The 22,346-nt window shown below is 50.9% G+C and overlaps 1 protein-coding gene across 5 annotated transcripts in view; it reads left to right on the top strand.

The window, feature by feature from the left end:
- The first annotated feature begins 3,614 nt into the window (after nucleotides 1-3,614).
- AMOTL1 (angiomotin like 1) overlaps nucleotides 3,615-22,346 on the top strand; it is a 73,099-nt gene continuing 54,367 nt past the window's right edge. For 2 of the 5 annotated variants that reach the window (XM_062567322.1, XM_062567320.1), the window contains exons 1-2: nucleotides 3,615-3,692; nucleotides 21,173-21,322. In XM_062567322.1, coding sequence (XP_062423306.1) covers nucleotides 3,650-3,692; nucleotides 21,173-21,322 — 193 coding nt within the window. In that variant the 5' untranslated portion in view covers nucleotides 3,615-3,649. Of the gene's footprint in view, nucleotides 3,693-4,443; nucleotides 4,473-4,643; nucleotides 4,721-8,163; nucleotides 9,095-21,172; nucleotides 21,323-22,346 lie in introns of those variants that run through there. The other 3 variants (XM_062567325.1, XM_062567324.1, XM_062567321.1) reach the window with 3 other exon arrangements.

The following is a 22,346-nucleotide window of genomic DNA, read 5'->3' as shown; positions in this document are numbered from 1 at the left end:
AAATAGTGGAGCTGCAAAGTGGAGAAGCTTGAACTGTGGTTGGCTTGTAGTGATGGGCAGATACACATGCACTACAAATGAATGAATTCGGTAGCTGTGTATCTGTGATCTAACCTTTCCAAGGATTATCACGTGTATGAAACCTAAGAGCAATTAGAGCAGTTACTTTCCAATCTGACATCCTTCATGACCACTTATTTATCAAATGCAAATAGAATTGTACAGGAAAAAAACTTGAAAGTCACTTGTAAACATTCTCCATGAAATGAAGAATATGGAGAAAAAGAAAACTGCACATTCACCTAGGCAGAAAAGAAGCTTTTGTCCTTGGAAACATAACATAGCACAGTTCACGAGGTCCTTGGCAATACTGCTGAAAGACAAGATAGCAGATAATCCTTTTTCTTGTCACATTTGTTTCTCCAACACTGAATTTATCACTGATCATCACACAGCTGTAGAGTATTAATGAGGTAGAAGTGCAGCATAGATTTTGAGGCTGGACTGAGAACAGAATAAGCCCTTGGATATGCTGGATCTACTTGATTGTAGGTAGTACAGCTGTGTGGTTACAGAATCAGAATAACCAAAGTAAGAATGTGTCCTGTTTCGTCCAACTAAATTATAAATTTGGAGAGTGACAAAAAGTAGCATTTAAATTGCCATTTTGAACTAGGCTTGGAGAGAAATCCCCTCCTCTCATCCAGCTCTGGGAACAGGTATTTAACAAGCCGAGGGCAAAATTATATCTTTGTTTACAACTGAGTAGGTCCATGGTTTGTCTGTGAGTAAAAGTAAACCCAACATTTATCGCTGGGAGAAAGTAGGAGAGGGCAACCATGCAATCTGAAAAGTCGAAGGCTAGTCCCACTAGGGAGCTAGGTGTCTAACTCCATCTAGCGCAGCAGCATTCCCCTTGATTTCACAGAGGAGTTAGGCATTTGAAAACATTTAATTTGGGCCTAAATGACTTGTTCCCAGAAACTCAGGGCATCTGGGGGAGATCAGGGAACTGAGTATTTCTCTCTCTCATTCAAGACTAGTACCCTAAGCATGAACCTGTATTTTTTCCCCTGCGGAGACTACAGTGTGTGCCAAGAATGTATGTGATGGTTTCCCCTGCCTCCCCCTCCAACAGCAGTATATTTGCAATCTCCATTCTTCGGCTTGAGTGTAAATCCTGACTGTATTAACTGACTTCAGGGAGAGATCCTGGATTTCTATTGCACTCGTTATGAAATCAGCCCCACACCCTGGAAGCTCAGGGTTGCCCAGCACTTTGAAAAATCAGGCTGCCCACGCTGGTGCTTCGGTTTCAAAGCTTCAGCGAGACCCCTGCACTGACAGCACGAGGCCATCACCTCCTCTTGTGTGTCGGGGCTGTACAAACACGGAGGGAAAGTCACTTCTAGGCTTGTTCAGCTCACAAGGGAAAAATAATTCCAAGGCAAATGCTGCCTGCAGCTGAGGAATCATTGCATCATCACCGTTTTTTCCTCCCTCGCCTCTTTCCATATCCTGTAGCTTCCTTCCTGTTGTGTGCAGCGCTGAACTCGGCGCTCCGTTCTCGGACACGTCCCCCGGCGTAAAGCAGCGCCTGGGACTGCTTCCATTCACCGCAGCCTCAGCCAGGCAGCACGGACCCGGGTGGCCGGGAGCTGCCGGGAGCCCCCTCGCACGGAGCGCTGCGGAGGCCGCGCCGGGCCAGCCGGCACAGTCCTGCCGTCCCCCTTTGCGGGGCACCGCGCTGCCGTGGCGCTGGGCGCGCTTGCCCGGAGCCCCTTGCAGCCTTTCCGCCAGCCTCTGCCCCTTCAGCCTGGCACGCAGAGAGCAGAAACCGTGGCGGCCCGTGGGGCCTGAAAAGCTCGACGTGCACCCCGAGGCCCAGAAGAAATGACTGCAGATCCAAAGGATAGTCCTGCAGACACCGGGCAGTTCGCACGACTGAAGAAGCTGGAGCAACGAGGTGCAGGCAGCGAAGCAGCGTGCAGACAGAGGCAGCCGTCCCCGGAGAGGTCCGCCACGTGCGGCAGCGCCGGGCGAGCGAGGCCAGGGCCTGCCTGAGCCTCTCCGCGCCCACGCGGCCGGCTCTGCGGAGGGGCGCGAGGCACGGCCTAGGCACCCGCGGGTGCTCTGCCGCCCTCTCGCCCCGCAGCAGGAGGGCGAAGCGGGATCTGACGGGGCGCGGCCGGGAGGCGAAGCACTGAAGCTCTCCCGCCGCAGCGAAACTGCGTCCTGCGGAGCTGGCGTGCCGAACCGCGGAGAAGCCTGCGGGCTGACACATTTCCTGTGTTCCTGTTACTGCAGCGCTGGTGTCCAGCCTGAGCCATAAATCCTCAGCGTGACATGAAAGGATACGTACAGTATGCTATTTATGTGGAAATGAGTGATGAAGCAGGTGGGCAGCAGGGAAAAGGGTCTGGATTTAATAATAGCTCTGCTATTTGCAACGCTCCCCCATGTGTGCGCAGGCTGGATACGGCCCAGCGCAGCGACAGCACGGACCCACAGGCAACCACACGCTCTGCAAAACACAGGCAGCCCCGCTAGAGAGGGTCCAGCTGAAGACAGGCAGGGGGTCTATCACTAGAGATGGACTTGGGATCCGAGGTCTTTCCTATCAACTGTAGACTGCCTCCATGGGGCTGGGGTGCGATTCAGAGAGCCCATGCTGGCACCTATGCTGGGAATGAGGTCCTATGACCTGATGTAAGAAGGCTGTGGGGCAGCAGATGCTTATGCCTGGGAACATCCACGTGTATTAGGCATCTCCAGTTTGGGCAGTGAAGTCCCAGTGAGCCCATGCCTCAGCCTTAGCTGCTGCGTGTCCAGCTCCTGACTTTCCCGGCATGCTAGCAGGGGGTACCGTGGGGCTCACAAGCCACCTCCGCTGCCTCCTGGCTCCAGAGCCAGGGAATTGTTTCACTGTCACACAGTGCAGAAGGAGACAGAATCTCTTAATTAGAGGACCTGCAAGAAGTTGGAAATTGGGATCTGGGGAACAGAGTTCAGGGTGAGCTTGCGGTGGAGCAGCTGTGCCAGCTAATGCAAGGGAGAGGAGGAAGAGCTCAAGTCTAGTATCTAAAACAGGGAAGTGGACAAGAAGGATCCAGCTGGGTGTTGTCAGCCCTGAAAAATCTTTTAATTATCAGGAACAATAAGGGCAAAACTCTTGTGTATAACCCCAGGGGAAAGGAGAGAAAAGGCAAAAAGCGTTCCTGGCTCTATAGCATCAATCACCAGAGCAGCGCGGGGTAACGACACTCGGGAGAGCAAATCCTCAGCCTGGCTCGGCGATGCGCTGCCCGCTGTCGGCACCGCTGCTGCTGCCCACCGCGGCGCGGGACTGCGCCGGGCCCGCGGGTGCGCTGCAGCCCTGCGCCGGGCCCGGCCCTGGGAGCGGGGGGGGAGCCGTGAGGGCCGTGGGGGGCTGGGAGGAGCCGTGGGAGCCGTGGGGAGCCGCGAGAGCCCCACGGCGCAGTGGGGCAGCACCGCCCGCTCGGGCGCCCTCTGCCGCCGAGGGGGGCGGGGCGAGGGCGGAGAGGCCCCGCCCCTCGCCGGCCCCGCCCCTCGCCGGCCCCGCCCCCGGCCCACCGTGCGCGCCCGGGGACGGCGGGGCGGGCGCGGGAGCGGAGCGGAGCGGGCGCGGATGGCCAAGGTCCTGCCGGGGGCTGCGGGGCGCGGAGCCAGAGGTGAGGGCGGTGCGCGCGGTGCCGGTATGTGCGCGCGTACAGGGTGCGCGTGCCCGTGTGCGCGTGCACAGGTGCCTGCGTGCGCCTGCACGTGTGTGCGTGCGTGTCCGTGTGTCCGTGTGTCCGTACGCGTGCCCGGGTGGCGCGGGTGTGTGTACGTGTCTGTGCCCCCCCGGTGTAGGCCGTGCGTGCCGTGGGTGTGTGCCAGTGCATACGTGTGCACGCGTGCATCTGTGTGCACCTGTGTCCGTGCGCGTGTGCGCCAGCGCCCACGTGCGTATGAGCGCCCGCCCGCGCGCGTGTGCGTGTGCACCGGCGTGCATCGCTGCGCGTGTGCCCGGTGCGCACCCGCGGGCGGCGCTGCGGCCCGGGGCCGGCGGGGCTGCGCCCTGCCCGCGGGCGGCCGCCGGGCTCCCCCGCAGAGCGCCGCGTGCCCCGGGCTGCTGCCCCACCGCTCGCCGCGGACCTGCCCCACGGCTGCCCCGGGCTCCCTGCGCCCGGGGCAGGCAGGCGAAGCCGCGGAGCCCCGCGGCCGCCCGTGCGCGCGGCGGCGGAAGCGGCGGCGGCGGTGCCCGCCGAGCTGCCCCCCTGCGCGGCGCTTCCGCGGCGCCCGGGCCGAGCAGCCGCGAGCGGGGCCCGCGCGGGCGGCGCTCCGTGCTTCGGGGTGCCCTGGCAGCGTCCCCAGCGCTTCTGCGGGCTGTCGCGGCTTGAAAAATAATACCGGTGTAAGAGGCGAGGGTTAGCAGAGAAGCAGCGCCAAGCGGAGCAGGGATGTTTTCGGTGTGTTTTTAAGGTGGACTGTGTCGGGCGTTGGGAGGGCGGTTCGGTGACGGCCTTATTTGAGACTCCCCGGAGGATATTCCCATCCGAACCCAAGACCGGGCCGCTCGCGCTTCCGCGGCGGTGGATGTATCCGTGCGCCCCGCAGATCCGATCCCGAAAGGGTGTCCGGGCCGGCGCGGGAGCGCGGCGCAGCTGTGCCGCCGGGTGTAGCCGGACGCCCGCCCCGCGACATCCCCGATACCGAGGTCGGACCGAAGCGTGCCAGCGATGCTCCTCGTCCTCCGGCGAGGCTCCCGGAGCGGGAGGCCGCCTGCCCGCGGGCCCTGCGCGGCGCGAAGCGGGGCGGCACGCGTGGCGGGCCTCCTGCTGCCGGCGCACCTCGCCTCGGCAGAGCGTGTCCTCGGCGTGGTGGTGCGGGGAGGGTGGCCGGAGGGAGCTTTCGTATTTAACCTTGCTGGAGAGGGAGCAAAGATAAACTCATATGTGAAAAAATGCATGGAAAGAGGAGAAAAAAAGCTGCCTGAATTTAACTTGCTCTCCGAGTCCTCCCTGACAGTTTTTGTGATTCATGGTTTTGAAGGCAGGAAGGTTGCTGTTTGGTCTTTTTCCTTTTCTGATGGAAAGAGGATTTTTTTTCCTTTTTCCTGGTACTATCTGAAAGTCCCAGAAGTAAGGAATAGCTGTGTGCTTATCTGATAGACTCTGTGAGGTCTCTGCCTGCAGTGCTGTCCGGCAGAGATGTTTGCAAAAGAGCAAGTCTGTGATTTTGTATCTCTTAAGGCATTTGCAAGGCCCTTATCATGCATCTAATGAGCTAAGATGTTTTTTTTTCTTTACAATAGTAATCTAAAAAATCTTTCTGGGAGAGAGGTGGCCTTGACATTGAGGAATCCCCTTATTTCTCCTGCGTACAGCTACCAGGCAGCAGGGTTTCACTGCATAGGTATACACAGATATATAGTAATTTGTAATGTCTGGAAAACTTCCTGTAAATATCTTATCAAGAAATGCCAGAGCGCTGAGAGCCGGCAATATCAAAAGGGTGAAAGCAAACAGTAAAACACCCTCCTGCGCTGGACCGGCTCTCTCCTTAGCTGCCCCGAGGTTGCTGTGCCCTGCGTGGCAATGTCCCCGCAGCAGCAGCGCTGGGTGCCGTGGGGCTGCTGCTGGCTCCCCGCTTGCTCCGCGAGGCCGGCGCTGATGTGCCAGCCACCTCGTGCCTCAGTTTCCCCGTGGTGCCACCTTCCCTAGCATTGCTCTGGGCTTGGCCGCTGTGCTGTATGACCCGTCCTGCTGCGGGACGCGAGGGTGGATTTGCCCCCTGCTCCTTTGTGCCATGCAGGGTATGAGGGAGGGTTTGCCCTCTGCTCCAGCATGCCCCATGGGAAGACCCCTCACCTGTCTGGCTGTTCCTCTGTCCTGGCATGTGCCATCCCCTTTGCTTCCCTTTTTATGTTTTGGGGATTTTTTCTGGAAAGCACGTAGGTTGGTACTGTTCTCTTGCAGCAGATCAATAAGCAAGCATTGCTCCTCAGGAGGTGTCAGGGCTGCATGGAGAAACCTATGGATTTCCAGTTGGCATAGTTTGTTTTTCATGGGCATTCTGAAACAGAGGTCCTCAAAGAAGATAGAGGCAATTTGTTGTCACCCAGCACATCAATGCGGGGTCATTGGGAGCAAAGCCACCTCCAGCATTCATCCTCCGTGCAGAGATTGAGGCCTAGGGACAGCTCTTGTGCTGCTTGCCAGGGCTCTTCTGCAAGGACATTCCACCACGAAACATCATATTTATTCAGAAACTACCCACAAAAGCCTGTTTGTAGCCTGCTGGTTTGGCCATTCAGGCCTCCCCGCTGAGTCCGTGGTGGATCCAAGGAAGAGTGAGTGGTGCCTTCTCCTGGGCATTGGGTTAGGTGGCAGTAGGCAGCGCTGCGTGGGACTCTGGCAGTGGAGTCTTGGGAAGCAAGAGACATCTGCAACGTCTGCATTTTTCAGGATATTTTTATGGTAATATCTGAGAGCAAGTCAGCACAAAAACTGGCTAAAACTATAGGTTGGCTCTGCAAAAAATCCCAGGATTTTAAGTGTTTCAGGTTTTATTCCATCCTGTTGATTCCAAGCAAAATTTACTCGCTGAAAAGTATTTTATTTCCCAGCTGCCAGTCTGGCAAATCCAACCTGATTTCTGCAAGCTTTTGAATGTCAGGCTTCACCAGTTGCTTTGGGCCAAAGGAGGCTCTTGCTTAACCCTCTTCAGTCGCGTTGCCTTCCCGCGGGGCCGCACGGCTCTGCGCCCCGGGAGGCTGCTGGCCCGGAGCCGGCAGTACCAGCGGGGAAGGATCGACTCTTAGGTATGGGGCATGGGAAGAAGAGAGCTCTTTTACTTACAAACACTACAAATTTGATTAGGGAGAAAAATAGCTGATGGTCCACAGTGCCTTTTTGAACACAGATACATTTTAGCTTACAACTCGCTTTAAAGACAGGATCTGGTGAAACGTTTCCCCAGTGTTGAGGTGGGAGGAGGTGCTTTTTGCAGCCTTCTTGGGCTGGAGAACATCAGGAAAATAGCTGAATAGCTGTGTTTTCACGAAGCGACTATCTATTAATGTAATAGTCCCAGTGGAAACTTCAGTGCTCAGGAATATTTTGTGGATTTGGGAAAATCCCAGGAGGATTTTGGTTTCATACAGCAATTTCTTTTTGGCAGCTTTGAGATGGACATAATCTGGTTCCCATTTGTGTCCTGAATCTTTAAATGGATCGTCCTCTCTTCTGCATAGAGCGCAAATAGAAATGTATGGAAATAAACAGAGAAATAGTAGTAATGATGATGACAACATCATCTTTCTTTGCATAACAAATCCTTAGGGAAGCTTTTCTTTGGAAACATCAGGCATTTATGAGATATCACTTTTTTGCCTTTTAAGTGGCTTTTTCAATGTGTAAGCTTCTGCTTTGAATTTTTGGGGTGTAAACCTGGAGTAAATCTGTGGGAAATCGGTGAGATAACTCCAGATTCGTACGAGCGCGTAGGAGAGAGGCGGATCCGAACGCCTCGCTGGCACGTCAGCGGACACTGCAGGACTTGGTGGCCTGTGCGCTTGGCACCTGGTCTGCATCATGCCAGGCTGCAGGTGTGTTGCAGCTGCACCGGCACGTCTCACCCGGCCCCGCGGTGCATCCCGGATCTTGGATCTGCGGCGCCTTCCTACCAGCTGGGGCAGCCGACGACCTTACCTCCGGTCAGGCTGGCGGCGGCGTCTTTCAGAAGAGCCGGGTGGTCTTTGGTAGGATGCAGCATTTCAGGAAAACGTAGCGTGGGGTTGCGGGCAGCTGAGTGCTGATTTGGATTATCTGTGCTGCCAGTATCGCCCATCACGAATACAAACGTGCCTCGGGTAGTGGTCGCTACAGGTGCCAAGGCTCAGGTTGGAAAAGAAGGAGCGGATGCTTTTGGTGAGACTCGCTCTGCCTTTAAGTCGACCTGAGGCAAGCCCTTAAGAAACCATTACTCGTCTGCCCTCCGTGCTCCGTTTTGCATGGCATCGATGCGGATCGAAATAAAATCTCGGACCCGAAGCTTTCGTTTCGCGCGTGGTGGAGGAGGGCGGCCCCACGGACCAGCCCTGCCGGTGCTGCGCGGTGCCCGGAGGCGCCTCTGGAAGGCGCTTCGGCCGCGGGGACATCTGCCGCGACGGCCGCGGCCCTCGGGGGATCCCGTGCTGGGGTCCCCCACGGCGGCAGGGCGTCCACCGCGGGGACGTGTCCCACCATCTGGGGACAGGAGGTGAAACCAGTCATCCTGGTAGCTCTTCGACGTGTAATACCTTTATTAAAGGGACATAATTTTAATTTTTCATAATTTTAATGTATTTTCTGGAAGGCAGAAGGTTTAATTTCTTTTTCCTTCAGATGTGACGTTTCAGCTAATACTAATGCCCAGGCAGTGCTTCGGGTAGGGTCGCCGCAGGGAGTTCTGAACGCTGATAAAAGAAAGCACTGCTGATCCTTGGCGTATGGCTTGTTGACGCTGTCAAAAAAGAAGAAAAAGGAGGAAAAAAAAAAAAGGAAAAACCATCTAGAAATGTGAAGGAAGATATATAATGTAGAGTTCAATGCTTGCATTTTCACTTAAAAAATACTGTACGGTCTTTGTACTATTTTTGTTCTGCTCTTATCCCAGACTGCTTTGTACGCTTGCGAGTTTGCGGGAATGACTCAGGGAGAAAGCTATTTAACCTAAAGGACACCACTGGCAAGAAAACACAGGGATAAAGAGCAACAGCAGTGACTGTGAGTGGGAAACTGGAAGAACATTTGTGTGCATCAGAGGAATAAGATTCTGAAACAGCCTCCCAATGGGAGGAACCGGGGCAAAAAAAAAAAAAAAAAAAAAAAAAAAAGTCCTATTTTTAAAATGCAGCGTATTCAGTTCAAGAAGGGAGTTTTGTAATACGGTTGCTTGATGTAACAAGGAACTAGACTTAATGATCCACAGTGTCCTTGCAGCCTTAGGTCCTATTTCACTCCTCTGTTTAATTAATAGAAGGACTTAAATATCCAAGTGACATTGATCATGCCGGCGCTTTTCTGTAATGCGATAATTTTTAAAGGCGGTAAGTACAGCAAAGTTAACCATAGCTTAAATTTGAAGTTTGCAAATGCCTTGTCCATACTTTGTCGCTGGTTGATAGATGATTTTTTTCTTTTCACTTTAAGAAATATTCTCCTTCCCTAAGAATTTGTCATGAGTTTCTTTTTTGGAAGAAGAAAGGTTTTGTATGTCTTTTGCAGTGTAATGAAAATGCCTCCAGACCCTTAGATGTACAGACAAACTGCTGCAGCTGCGTTAGAAGTGTTGCTCTGATTTGCAAGCTCTATGTCAGCCTTTATATTTTACTCTTTTGGAGGGAATTTCTTCCCTTTCAACTCTGCATAATACTTAACTTTTTATCTTGGAACAGCAACACTGGCATAAGTCATAGTCGGGACAGTGGCACTTTGATCAAAGTAGAAATTTAAATTACTGGTTCCGGAGCGTCATCCCCGCAGGCAGCGTTATCGCCCGCGCGGGGTGCTCAGTGCCGGGCGCCGAGCCCAGTGCCCCGCGCAGGTCCCCCACGCGCATCCTGCCGGTCCTCCCAGGGGCCGGGAAAGCGGGCAAAATTGGGAGGCTATCGCAGCTTTATAAAACCGGTGGCGGTGTGAGATGGAAGAGGCAAGGGCCAGTTGTGGCAGCCAGCCGCGGGCGCGCGGCTGCTTTGGGCCGGCAGAGCGCGGGAGCCCGGCGGGGATCCCCCCGGCAGCAGGCTTGGCCTCGCTCTTCCCTGTATCCATGTGATCTCCTGCCAGGTTCGGGAGCCGCTTTCAAAGCGCGCTGGCGTTGCTTTGTTCGGAGCTTTGTGCTCGGTTGCTTTGTTTTTTTGCGGAGGGGAAGTGTAAATGAAAATAAAGGGATTAGGCTAAACATACGCAGGTACTCGTCCTTACGTGCGTTTAAATTTGGATGTGCTAACGTGATACCTTGGAAGAGAGGAGGTTTGGCTTCCTTCGCTGCCTTCTCTCATTGTCCAGACAGGCTACCTTGTTCAGTGCTTTCTCCTGCGAGATAGTTTTTGGAGGGTGCAATGATGGGACCTCATTGAAGAGCGAGACTCCCGGGAGCTATTCCTGGGCGAGGGAATAGGGAAGCTGGAGATCTCCCCGCAGCACTCCAGGAGGATGTTTCAGGCTGGTGAATCTGCCTGGCACAGGGGCTGAGACAGATTTCAGGTTTCAGATGTGGTGGCTCCTGGGCTTTAATGTGGAAGACGAGCAGTTGTGTTTGCTCACATCTGTTGCTTGTTATGGTAGTTGGCTTTCTGTCCTGCAAGACGTTGTTCTCTTACTGTGAAAATAATTTGGGCCATGATTGTTCGATGCTTTCTGGGCTCAGAAGCTCTGGCAGTTGATCTGTGGTTCCTGAGCAGAGTTATGCTGCACAGGAGAGAAATAGCTACCTTAGAGGTGACCTAGCAAACGTGCATGGTTATTAGGGAGTTGCCTACAGCCAGGCAGTGGGAATCTGGTCACCACAGTGTGCCTGAACACTTGCCCTTCTTTGGAGCTGGGATTGCAAACCAATCATAACCCACCCAGAGGTGCCTACAGGAACCCTTATGAGGAACAGAGTGAAGGTTGCTCTTCCTAAAGCATCCTTTGAGGCAGTGTTGGAAGTGAGGTCTTCTTTTCACATGCAAGACCAAGTGGTTAGAGAATTTAACCAAGAAAAAGGATGCTTGAGTTAGTTTTTTTTCCTGACCCTAAGAAAACTCAAATCTTTCTCATACTCCTTGGGAGAGTGGCCAAGTGGCTGGGGTCAAGCAATGCTCCAGCTCACAGTTGGGCTCCTGCTCTGGAAAGAAAGGCAGGTTCATGGGCCATAAAGCAAGCGGATGGGAGGCTGGCTTTGGAGTCCGGGAGCTGGGGCACTTTAGAAGCACAGATTCGTGGGTCTGCCCTCAGGAATTCATGGCCCGGCCCTAGGACAGCCCCTCCTGCACTCAGAGCACTTTGATCATCGTCGCATTGTTTCCCTTAAACAATTATTTTCCTTTCTTGTTGACTGGAGATTTTTGTGCAGCAACAGGAGAGAGAAAATATTTTAAATGTGGAACAAGGTATTTATATTCGTCTCTGGCTTGGCTACAAGACAGAAAGACAGATGTGGACTTTGAAACGATGTCATTTTTGTTCTGTCATTTTTGGACCTACTGTGCAAACCGCAGCAGAGTTTATAGGAAAGTGTAAAGCTGACTTACTTATTTTTTAATTTCAAATGATTGCTTTGGATGACATTTGAAACACCTCAGTCTCGTTAGGACCATTTGGTCAGTGCAGTACAAGTGGGGAAAGCATTTCTCCTAAGACAAATACTTGCTTTTATTTGGGGCTGTGGCTTAGGAAGGACATACTGCGCTGGGGACGCTGAATGGAGAGAAGGGCCATACACGCGGGCTGCGCCACGAACGAGCCCCGCGGTGGTGCCGGCGTGGCCGAAGCATGGTGGTGAGGGGTGTGCCATACGGCAGCTCATCAGCTCGCTTTGCCTTGGTGTGCTACCTCTAAATAGTAGCACACTGCAGAAATCACCTGTGCAGAACTAGCATTTTTTTTATGTCTTCCTGAAGACAAGAGATTTCTCATGCACTTGCCTGCATGCGCATGGACACACGCTACCTGGACACGCAGAGTTTTGTTGCATTTATGGATAAATTCTTGGATATATTTGTGATTCAGGACTGGGGGTCTGGTTTAGGCCTCGTGTTGCTGTTCCTTCGTGCAGGTCCTTATCAGCAGGGTTGACGGTGCTCTTTGCGTTGGCGCTGTTCCCGCAGCGGTGGCAGCTGGCGGGCCAGGCACACATGGCTGCACCAGCAGAGCGCATTGCCCTGGCTCCCTGGTGTGATATTGAGCTGGTGATTTACTCCTGCAAGCTACATAGCCCAGGGAGACTTGTTTCTGCCTATGGCCTTTAAGCTGCAAACCTCACAGTCTCTTTCTTTCTTTCTTTTTTTCTACGAGTAACTTTGGATATAAGAAACCATATATTCCAAGTAGCCTGCCTAGCTGCCCCACTGGCTTTGGGGAAGAAATCTGCTTCTTGGGGGCGGATGTTATTGTTGCTCTGAAAATACTGCTTTCCTACAGTGCTGCAGTACTGAGGTTCCTAGGAGGCTTTGTTTCAGACCCTTTTCAAAATCACATCAGGAACAGGGAATATTTAAGAATTGCTCTTCTGTCTCTAGGTCCTTGCTGGCTTGTTTGCATTAATCATAGTAAATGATTCATTAAAATAGTTATGAATCTTCAAATGAACTGCACTGCTGTGAAATAATCCCTTGAGATAGTATGTCTCCTTCTGTAAGGCATAACACGTGTTTATCTTAGAAGAAAACAAATAAATTGCTATCAAGCAAGCAGGCAGGTTTGAGAGAGCTGGTAATGGTGCGGTAGTGAGGGCCTGTGGCACCTGCTGAATTCAGCAAGGACTGAATCAGGCGAGAAATGCAAAAATGTCCTACAGAGCTCAGGATAACAGACACTGGATTAAAGCAACTTAAAATGTAGTGTCCATTGGCTAGATTTAATGCTAGTTCAGGAATTTAATTGATCTGAAAATGTATTGGCATATTTGTTCATCGACTTGTTTAGTGCACAGCAGGATTTGTTGCTATCGGAGGTACACACAGCTCATATCTCTGCCTTACGACACTGGGTCATGAGGATGCTCCTCCACCGGTGGGAGGAGAGGATGTGCCAGGAGTGCAGGGGCCGGGGGCATCTGCTGGGGCTTAGCTGGGTGATCAGCACAGGTAGAGATAACGTGCCATCACAGAGAAGGCTGTGGGGTGTATAATAGCCTGCAGCCCTTGAAGGGCACTTGCAAAGACGATGGGGCTGAGCTCTTCTTGGCAGACGCTAAAATGAGGGGTCACAGCCCCAGTTTGCAACTTGGGAAGTTCAGATTGGGCATTGGTAGAAACTGGTGTCCCAGGAGGATGCTTGGGCCTTGGGGCAGCCCTTTGCCTCTGGAGCTATCCAGAGAAGAGAAGAGGTAGCAGCTGATTGCTGCAGCTGTGCGCATGGTTTTGGGAAAGGTCCCTGTCTTCTACCTGCTTCCACACTGTCCATATCATTCCACATTATCCTCAAGCTGCCCTGGGTAAGCAATAGTTGGCACTGGCCAAAATCCTGCCAGGGATGGTGACAATTTAGCAGTGCAGGCAAGCATGTCCTGTCAGTAGAGAAAATGCTCAGGTGCTATTACATTTACTAGTGTAGATGCACCTGAAAGTAGTAGATTCTCTCTCTCTCTCTCTCTCTCTCTGTCTCTCTGTCTCTCTCTCTCTCTCTCTCTCTCTCTGACTCTTTAAGTGAGGTACGTAGCACGGGATAGTAAGGTGGCACGTACCAGCATGCTGAGCTGCCCAAGCACGTCGGCCAAGCAAAACCCATACAAATAGGCTTGCTCGGCTGCATTACTGGGTGCAGAACGGGCTTGTTCCCTGCAGCCTGGTGCTCAGAAACGCTGATAACTTGTTGTGCACATCTGGGATTACTGTGGGTTCAAATGTTGGATCTCCCTCCTTCTGGTGTCTTCATATGTTCAAATGGCAAGACTTGATGCCTAATAATAGGAGTTGAGGTATTTATATTGCCAGTGTAGCTCATGGAGGGCCACAGAGCAGAGACACGGAGGTTAAGTAACCACTGCTGGCCTGTACGCTGATTTTGGTGGCCAAAAAATGTCTTTGGGAGTGCTGCTCTGCTGAGGTGGGACCAGGCAGCATTCAGACCTGCCTCTTCAACCAGGCTGCAGGATTTGGCCATGTGCGTCTACGGTGGGAAAAGTACATTCCAATTACTGAGGAATTTTTTTACGATGAGTCCTTCACGTGCACATTCCTTGGAATCAAAAATAAACTGTGCTCAGGCTCACAAGTGCTCTTAGAAAACCTATCAGCAGTTCAGGCATGTGACAGATCCCACAGCAAATGCACAGCTGCCAGCGGAGCGCCGGATCTGCCCGGTTGCCAGATGCTGGTGCCTTTAGAGAAAGATCCTCCATTCCAGAGCTCACCACGGGGAGTTACACCTCGCCCCCATAGGACTATGAAAAAGAGGAGTGAGAATAGCATAGGGAAAAAGCAGTGAGAGCCAATTCCCTCTCAGAATGGCCCAGTAAATGGATTAAAATTGCATGCAGTGCTCAATTGCATTGCCATAACTATTCAGATAAGTTGAATATAGTATTGTCTATTTAACTAAAGCTTTTTCTCAATATTTCATGTTCATAGTTAGCAAGTGTTTGCATTATTTGTAAGGGAACTGGAACAGTTGCATAGAAGTTTTTGACTGATTAAACCAATGGGTTTCTATAAAACCATGCCATTTCAGTAACACAACACAGCTCTGATTTTTATCTTTAAATGAACTTAAAGTGTCATTCTATAATATTGTCAATGAATGTGATGCAAATGCAATTGGCCAGATTAAGGTCATGTGGGAGAAAGAGAGACTCGCAGCATTTTCTGTGCAGAGCAGCATCCCACTGCAGCATGAGGTTTGCTAGGATGAGGATTTGGTCTCAACTGCGTCTTCTCCACAGTGCTTGTGTATAGTGCCTTAACTTAGCAGAGTTTTCATCCTGGGGTCCCTCTGTAGTCCACGGAGAGAAAAGGATGCCCAAGTAGGTGACTCAGACCGTAGAGTCCATCTCTGAAGGTGGTGATCTCTCATATTTGACTGTAGAAGGAATCTGAGACAACTACACATCTAACCCAAGCATCTCAGCAAGTATGTGATGTTGTTCCAGCCCTCAGTCTCTAAATGCTAGAAACTCAGGAACTTTGATGTTTGGTAGGCTCTTTTTCAACAGGAGAGCAAAGTGATGGCATGTTGCTGGCCTTGGCTTTTCTCAGGTGACCTTTGTTGTAAGAAATACTTTACCAACAGAATTTCTTAATTATCTTCTCTCCTGATCCTGTACAAAGATGTTGCAGCAGATGAGCCCTTTCTTCTGAGTCCCAGGGCTCTCTGTCTCTGAGACATGGGATTCTTGTGCTTGAAGGTGCCCTTCTTGAAGGAAACATTATGAAAGATCTGCCACTTCTTCCCAAGGCAAGGCAGAAGGGCTTCTCCAAGAAGAAGGAGGCAGAAGCAGCCTTTCTCCCTGTGGGAGATGTGATGACCTTCTGGCCAGGCTGCAGCCATCCTGCGCTGTGGCAGCTGCTTCCTGCCCTGGGGCCAGGAGGAGGGTCTGGTCCTCCACCGAGCCTTGCAGAGCATAAGTGGCAGGGGAGAGCATCCATCATCTGCTTGTCTTGGCATCATCCCCTCCCATCTCCACTACCTCTGCTGATAGGGGATAAAACAAAGCAGGAGCAGCACTGCTGTTTCTCCAGCTACAGAAACGCTGCTTGTGAAGGGCCCTGTTCGTTCAGCTGTCGCGGTTGTGCTAGGTTATGGCCCTGTGTTGGCTGCCGAGAGAAAACAAAGAGGCTCAGAGTGGTGGAAAGGAAGGGGTGGGACAGCCGCAGCTCTCCCTCCTGGTCGCGGCTGGAGGATGTGGCTCTGCTGAGTCAGCTCCTCAGAGCAGTGCCTGTTTTTAGAGTAACATTGGTGGTGGCGGCGAAGGCTGGGAGGGAATTCCCAACCGGTGGCAGGAAGTCCCTGCATTAGCCGCAGAAATAGGTGTGACTTTTGGGCCACGTGCCATCTCTTACGCAGCCCTGCCAGGGTCACAGTTGTGGGAGGGCCTTCTCACTTATGGAAATTAGGAAAGCACTGATTTTGGCAGTCCAGTAGCAGTATATGCCAGTGAAATGGCCATCATCTGGGTATCTGGGGGGTTTCTTCCACCTAAGGTAATAAGTGAGAGATGGTGTAATCTCTTGCCAGCTTGGGAAACAAGTATCTGGCTTGTGTTTGGTCAGTGCACATGGACAAGTAGTGTTGCCACCATGTGAATGCAGAGTGAGACCCTGGAGCTCTTTGTAGGCTAGCTCTGCTCTCCTTCCCAGTGCTCTACAGCTTTTGACTGCTTCCCTTCTAACACCTCCGGTACCAGGACATCATCTGTGCCAAGACTAATTTCAAGGCCATGTTTTTTTCCTACTTGGCCTGTTTGGTCTTCAATTTGACCTTAAAAAAACTAGTCTCCTGCTGTGGCTAGTGCTGAGGACACTTCTGGTGACTGTTTTCTGGGGGTGACATCCCTTTGGCCTTCTATCAGGTTGGATATGGCTTGTGGCTGTTTCTAAGGCATCCTGTCCATGCCTCAGTCTGTTGAGGGTCTGCTCCTCTGCATGGCCTTCTGTTTTGTCCCCAGTGCTACCCTCAGGCTGTGGTTACCGCACAAGACTTGTGTCTCAACAGTGTCTGGTTACTTTTGCTACTGCTCTACAAGGATATTTGGTGGATGTATTTAGCCTTCTGAGATCCTGTTATAAAGAGAAGACCTCTGTGGCTCAGTTTTCTCCAAGCTGCTGCTGTGCATTGTCAGATGTTTCTCTGCTGGACAGTGCGTAGCTTCATGGGAAGTGAAAGCTTTGTTTTCTGAACATCTGGGCTATACTCTGGTCCCTGGAGGGTACATTGTAATGGTTCACATCCTGGCCTGTGTGCTCTGTTGCTGGCTATTCTATTCTCTGCTGCTGCCTTCCCATTGCATTGGCAAGGGTGTCCTGTGCTCTGTTTGGTAGTTGTTGTCTGATGGCAAGGGTGTCCTGTGCTCTGTTTGGTAGTTGTTGTCTGAATTCTGGAGCTTGTTGTCTGGTCCTAGGTGTGTTGCACCCAGCAAAAAAGTCTGCGTTTCTTGCCTGAGACTCCTCCAGAAAGAGAGTCACCCAGATACAGGAGAAATAATCTGCTGTGAACAGGTTCTCACCACCGAAAGTAAATGTGTCCAAGCAGCTTCAATGCTCTGGCTCTGATTGCTGGAGGCTGTGGAGATGGCTGCTGCTGGTCCTCTCTACCCCGCTGCAGAGCTTGCATGGTCACGTTTGCTCTGGGGCTCAGTTCTGGGGGTCATCGCAGGCATGCCTCCCCTCTCGAGTTTAAATGCTTATGCCTGCTGCTCTGCTTTAGACGTAATCCAGCCTTACCTCGTAGCTCCTCTTTAATATCGCAGTGCGGGATTATCCGTGACAGCCTACTGACATTGCCAAACCCGTTGCCAAAGCGGGACAGTTTGGCCGTGCTTGCTGTTTGGCTGTTAAAGCCTTGTGTCATTTATACCATTCTGTCTCAAACTTGGCGATTTTTTTATGTCACTCCACTTGCCTGTGGATACAGATGTGGAGATATGCCTCGTAAAAGCAAAGTGAGAGAACTTGGGAGTAGGGATGTGAGGGAGTCATGTCCCCACGTGTGAGGGATGGGCTTGGTGAATGTGACATGGGAGAAAGACAGTGGCAGCAAAGGATCCTAGGATCCTCCTTTTTGGAGAGAGCAGGGACAAGTGGGACCATGGGGCAGCTGGGGGTGGAGATCAGCGCTGTGTCAAGCCAGCGTGTCAGCTGGTGCAGCACATGAGGAGTTTCACCAGTGGCTTCCGGCGGTGATGTCGGTGCTCCCAGCTGCCAGGGGACGCGGCAGTGCTCCTGCGGTGCCTGAGCCGCTGGCCCTGGAAAGGCCCCGGTGCGGCACATGTTTGTACAGCGCCGAGCGCAGTGCAGACCCGGTCGGAGGAAGTCCGTAACAACCTGCTATAACGTTAGCAAGAGGAGTCCGCCTCTCTTCCCGTGTTGTTCCTCTGGTGGTTGCTCTCACTCTGTTCACCCACCCACATTTTTGTCTCACACTTGCCGTTCCGGACAGTAACCACTTCCTTTATATCCTGCGCTGCAATTTTCAAACATTGTAGTGAGGCAAGCGCCTCTCGCCCCGTTCCTCGGATGATTGCAGAACAAACAACCGATTGATGAAACAAGAAAGACTGAAAAGGCCTCTTTCAATGCAGTGCAAAGCAAAAGGCAGAGTGTGAGCCAGGGCTGGAAAATAAACACTTGCTACATCCATCACTCTGCTCTCCTGATTTTATTTTCCTTCCTAGCAATGCAGCTGTATTTAGTTTGTTTTTTCAGTGTTGAAGATAACCTGCCACTGCAGTGGCCTGAGACGCATGTAATCGTGCCAAAGGGAGCCAGTTCCCTGCGTTAATTCCTCTCTAAATCGGTCTCTCTGTGCCCTGCCTGCCCTGCGCCTTTGCACTCACCCTCTCCAGCCACTTTCTTCTCCTGCCCTCCCGGTCGGGATCGCGGCTCTGCTTCGCAGCGGTGCTACAGCCGCTCCAGGAAAGGGGCGACGCGCTGGGGAGTGAACCCACGGCGAGCGAGGCGATGATGGGATGCATCTCGGCTGTCTCTTCCTTCCCGCTGCGCGCGTGGGAGCCAGGCGCCCCAAGGGCCGGCGCTGCATTTCGGCAGCGCGCCCCAGGCAGGCTGCAGGGGTGGCTTCGCCCTGCGTGATAAGACCCGTACGGAGACCTCTCCAGCCCAGGCTAGCAAATCCTGCTGGGTATGCCCACCGGCGTGGGAGAGAGCACGGGCTTTGACTTTGCACGGCTGCGGGCAGCCCCTTCCCCTCCAGAGGAGGCAACTCGGTTTTATGATGCTCCCATAAGAGCAGGTGGAGAAAGCAAAAACACTTGTCCTTGCTCTGAAACGGCTTGCCGAGCTTCAGTAAGCTTTCAAGTCTTGTATTATTGGGCACCGTCTGGATTATGGCCGTGCCCCAAGCACTGGTGCTTTCAGTAACTGTTACCTGTTTTACACCTAAGCTGGTTTCCTGCACCAATTAAACCTGGCTTTGTATTAAAATCTACAGTGAATGATCATAAAACATCATTACAGTGTAACAAGGACCTGAGCAAAGCAAAGAAAATGATTTCTGCCTGGGTTGGGGCCACTTTGTTTTTACTCTGGTGTAATAGAGATCTGAAACCAAGCAATTTGACAGATGATTACATTTACCAGTCCTAGCAATTTTAGTACAAGATTTTACATTATTGCTGTGCTACAGCCCCAGCCGCCAAAGAGAAGATGTTAGATAAGAAATTCTGCTGTTACTACAGAAAAATACATCTTTATTCTCCAGTTTTGCGTCTAGGAAAATTTGAAAACATGACCTGAGGGTACCTTCTTGCTCAAAACTCAGTGAATAAAAGCAAGCAAGAATTTATTAACATTTTTTTTTAATTTTAATTTCTGTTTGGTGAATGGTAACTGGTAATTGCTGACTATTTAGGTTGCCTATACTGCTTGAAACAGTTTGTCTTCCTTGTGCATGTGGATTTTCTTTGTTCCATTGCTGTATTTAGCTATAATTTATAAAACGAGCCTGTCTCAAAAATATTTTGTTTCATGCAGAATTTGTGATTCCAAAGCAGGACTGTATGAGTGAAGGAGCAGGGAATGGTACCTTTAATATTATTTTGTAGCAGAATATGGTAGTAACATTGGAAATAAAGATTTTTGAGATTTTTCTTGAGTCAGTGTCAACACAAATTCCAGACTAGTCTAACATGCTAATTTTGACAAACATATTTGTCTGTCTGCTCAATTGAACAATCTTCCCCCCTTGCACTCTAAATATAGATAACTGCTATAGAGATTCATGCATAATATGAATAATAAAGTGATGAATTCATTAGCATTTCACAGAAATGCTTATTTCCTCTCCTCTGGGCACAGAAGAAAATCGTATCTTCGTGCTTGTAGAGAGGAAGGGCTAGACCCTGTCCTTTGTTACAACCCTGCTGCCCTGCTCAGCACAGGGGTGGTAATTTTAGTGATGTTTCATAAGGAAAACGGAGAGTAAAGCAACATCTCAGTGTGATATATGGTAATGAATACGCAGTTAGCCTGAATGGCAACCACAGTCAGGATTAATCATTCCAGATCACCCGTGGCTGGTAGTGTATCCTGCAGAGCATGGGGTTGCTAGCACCTCTGTGTTGGAAAATGTGTGTTTCCATTGCCCAGGCCCCATGTCAGTGGGTCTCCTGCCCCACCGTGATGTGCATATGCTCCTCCAAAGCCACCACAAGCCCTCTGCCTTCTGCACAAATCTGTCAGTGTTGGAGTTTGATAGCTACTTACTGGGCTACAACAGGGAACCAGGAGTATAAATGGACAATTCTGCTGCGTCCTGGGAGCACCAGGGTGAATTCAGGGTGAGGAAATGGTTGCACCCATGGTCCTTGTCCTCAAAGAGCCTTTGATTTTGAAGGCTGAGGAAGTACTTGGAGAAAGGAGTAGGAAGCAGGGAAGGCAAAAGTGAGCGGAGATGAACATGGGGTGAATACTGTTCACATCTTAATGTTGCTATGACGCATTTTCAAGGCACTTGTTAAAATAGGAACCTTCGGAGACAAACAGCCCTGACAGCAGTTTTGAGATGAGCCTAATGCACTGCTCTTCAGGAGAGCCTGTTTCTACTCACTAGTTATGAAAGGAGCCTAGGGTGATTAGTTTAAGTCTTAGATGTCTATTAGATGCCTAAGTTAGGGCATGTGAATCCTATGCTGAGAGTCAGTTAGCCTGAGATATTTCTGTGCTTCTCCAGCTATATCCTCTCTTTACCATATTAAGAACATCTGGACAAAGTGATTTATAAACTCACTCTCTCTTGATAATGTTGGCTGTATTTTATGTCCTAGTAATTTTCTGTGTTACTGAACTATTGTTCGTGAGTGAGCGGATTTTGAAGTAAAGCCTTTCACAGGCTTTGGCTGCTACTGAACGTGCCACTGGGTTTTCAGCTCTCCTTTCCTTCTTTTTACTCACAATGTCTTTCAGTTTTACTCTCGCTCTGTTGGATTCTTGTCCTGGGGTCATTCCATGATTTGTGAACTCCTCACTACCAACTTTTGTAAGTGAGGCTGGGTCGGGCTTGCATAGTACCTGGATTGGGGACCTCAACAGCTAGGCTGGATCAGTGCCTGAAACAGCTCTGATGACTTGGTGGCTGCTGCTCATTCATCAGGGTGACTAGGATAGCAAAGGTGTTTGGCTGGGTGGCCCCAGCAGAGCTTCTCAGCTCATCTAGCTACACTCAAGAAAATTATTTTGGACTTCTATCACGTCACGGTTTCATATTTTTTCATTCAGTTGGTTTATTTATTGACATCTCATTTTTCTTTCTTACAGGCTCCCCATCTGTTTGTTACAAGCCTACTAGCCCAGCCCAGATACTGGAAGACACTGGCTTTCTTTACCCAGATCACCAGTTGTTTGCTGGCAGGCATGAAGTTTCTCCGTTGACAGCTGAAGCAATCAGTGGTGCTAAAGAGAAAGCTGGTAAGTGGGCAGCCACACTTGCATACCAACCCATCACCTTTACTTCTGTGTTTTTCCCTGACCATAAATTGAACAGTTTAGACTATTTACAAATAACTCTTAAAGCATGGTAGGCCAGTTGCTCACCCCCAGTAGAGTCAAAGGAGCTTTTGACTTCAGTGTTATGACCGACCATTTTTCGCTTGCACTTGTGGAGGACGCACCATTTCTGCTTGTCCTTTAGTACTTGGTTGTTCTGCGCTGAACAGCTGGACTATGGTCCATAGCTCTTTGCCAAAGAAACAAGACTGCAGGCGCCCAGTGGAAGGCACACTGAGGTCGATCCGCAAAAGCTGGCAGATATTTCCCAGATATAAGGATGCCAACAGTGCAGGAGCACATATCCTAGTGGAGTATGATAAAGAGCTGTGTTGACTGTATGGCATTGTCTCCACTTTCACCAGACTCACCTCAGTCATGTTCTTGTAACCTAGACAGTGAACTTTTGGATACGTGAGAGAGGTTTTGTACTGCAAGTCTGCAAAAATGTCCAGTATGATGAGGCTTCTGCGCAGTACTATAATGTGAATAAAGCTGTAACAGTTAGCTTTAACTGCAGTGGCATATAAATTAGATGCATACTTGGCTATTGGGCAGACAGGTAAATGTGTGTGTGTGTGTGTGTGTCTGTGTGCATCTTGTTGACTCAAAAAACATGGCTATCAATGGCTTTCAGATGTCAGTAGGACAGCTGCCGTTTGCAGCGGGGAAAGGAATGTATTTTAGCGCTGTACAACTCCTCTGCTTACATGCCAGCTGTGTGGAAGGCAGGAGAGTACAACCTTTACCTGCCAGTGTAGTATTAAGTTGATGCCTACAGCCTAATTAAAACATCTGGCTGTGATTAGACCTTGACTTGCCATCTCAGTCTAGTCCAGACAGTATTGTCCTGTGTCCCCAGCAATGGAGAACTCAGGTCTTGGCATTCCCCTTGCTGGGGTCTGCCAGCAGCGTGCCCTGGCAGTGCTCAGCATGGCTTTCAGGT

This window comes from Rhea pennata, chromosome 1 (assembly GCF_028389875.1).
Source record: "Rhea pennata isolate bPtePen1 chromosome 1, bPtePen1.pri, whole genome shotgun sequence".
Lineage (NCBI taxonomy): Eukaryota > Metazoa > Chordata > Aves > Rheiformes > Rheidae > Rhea > Rhea pennata.
The sequence above is the reverse complement of the archived record's forward strand: the minus strand, read 5'-3'. Positions and strand labels throughout refer to the sequence as shown.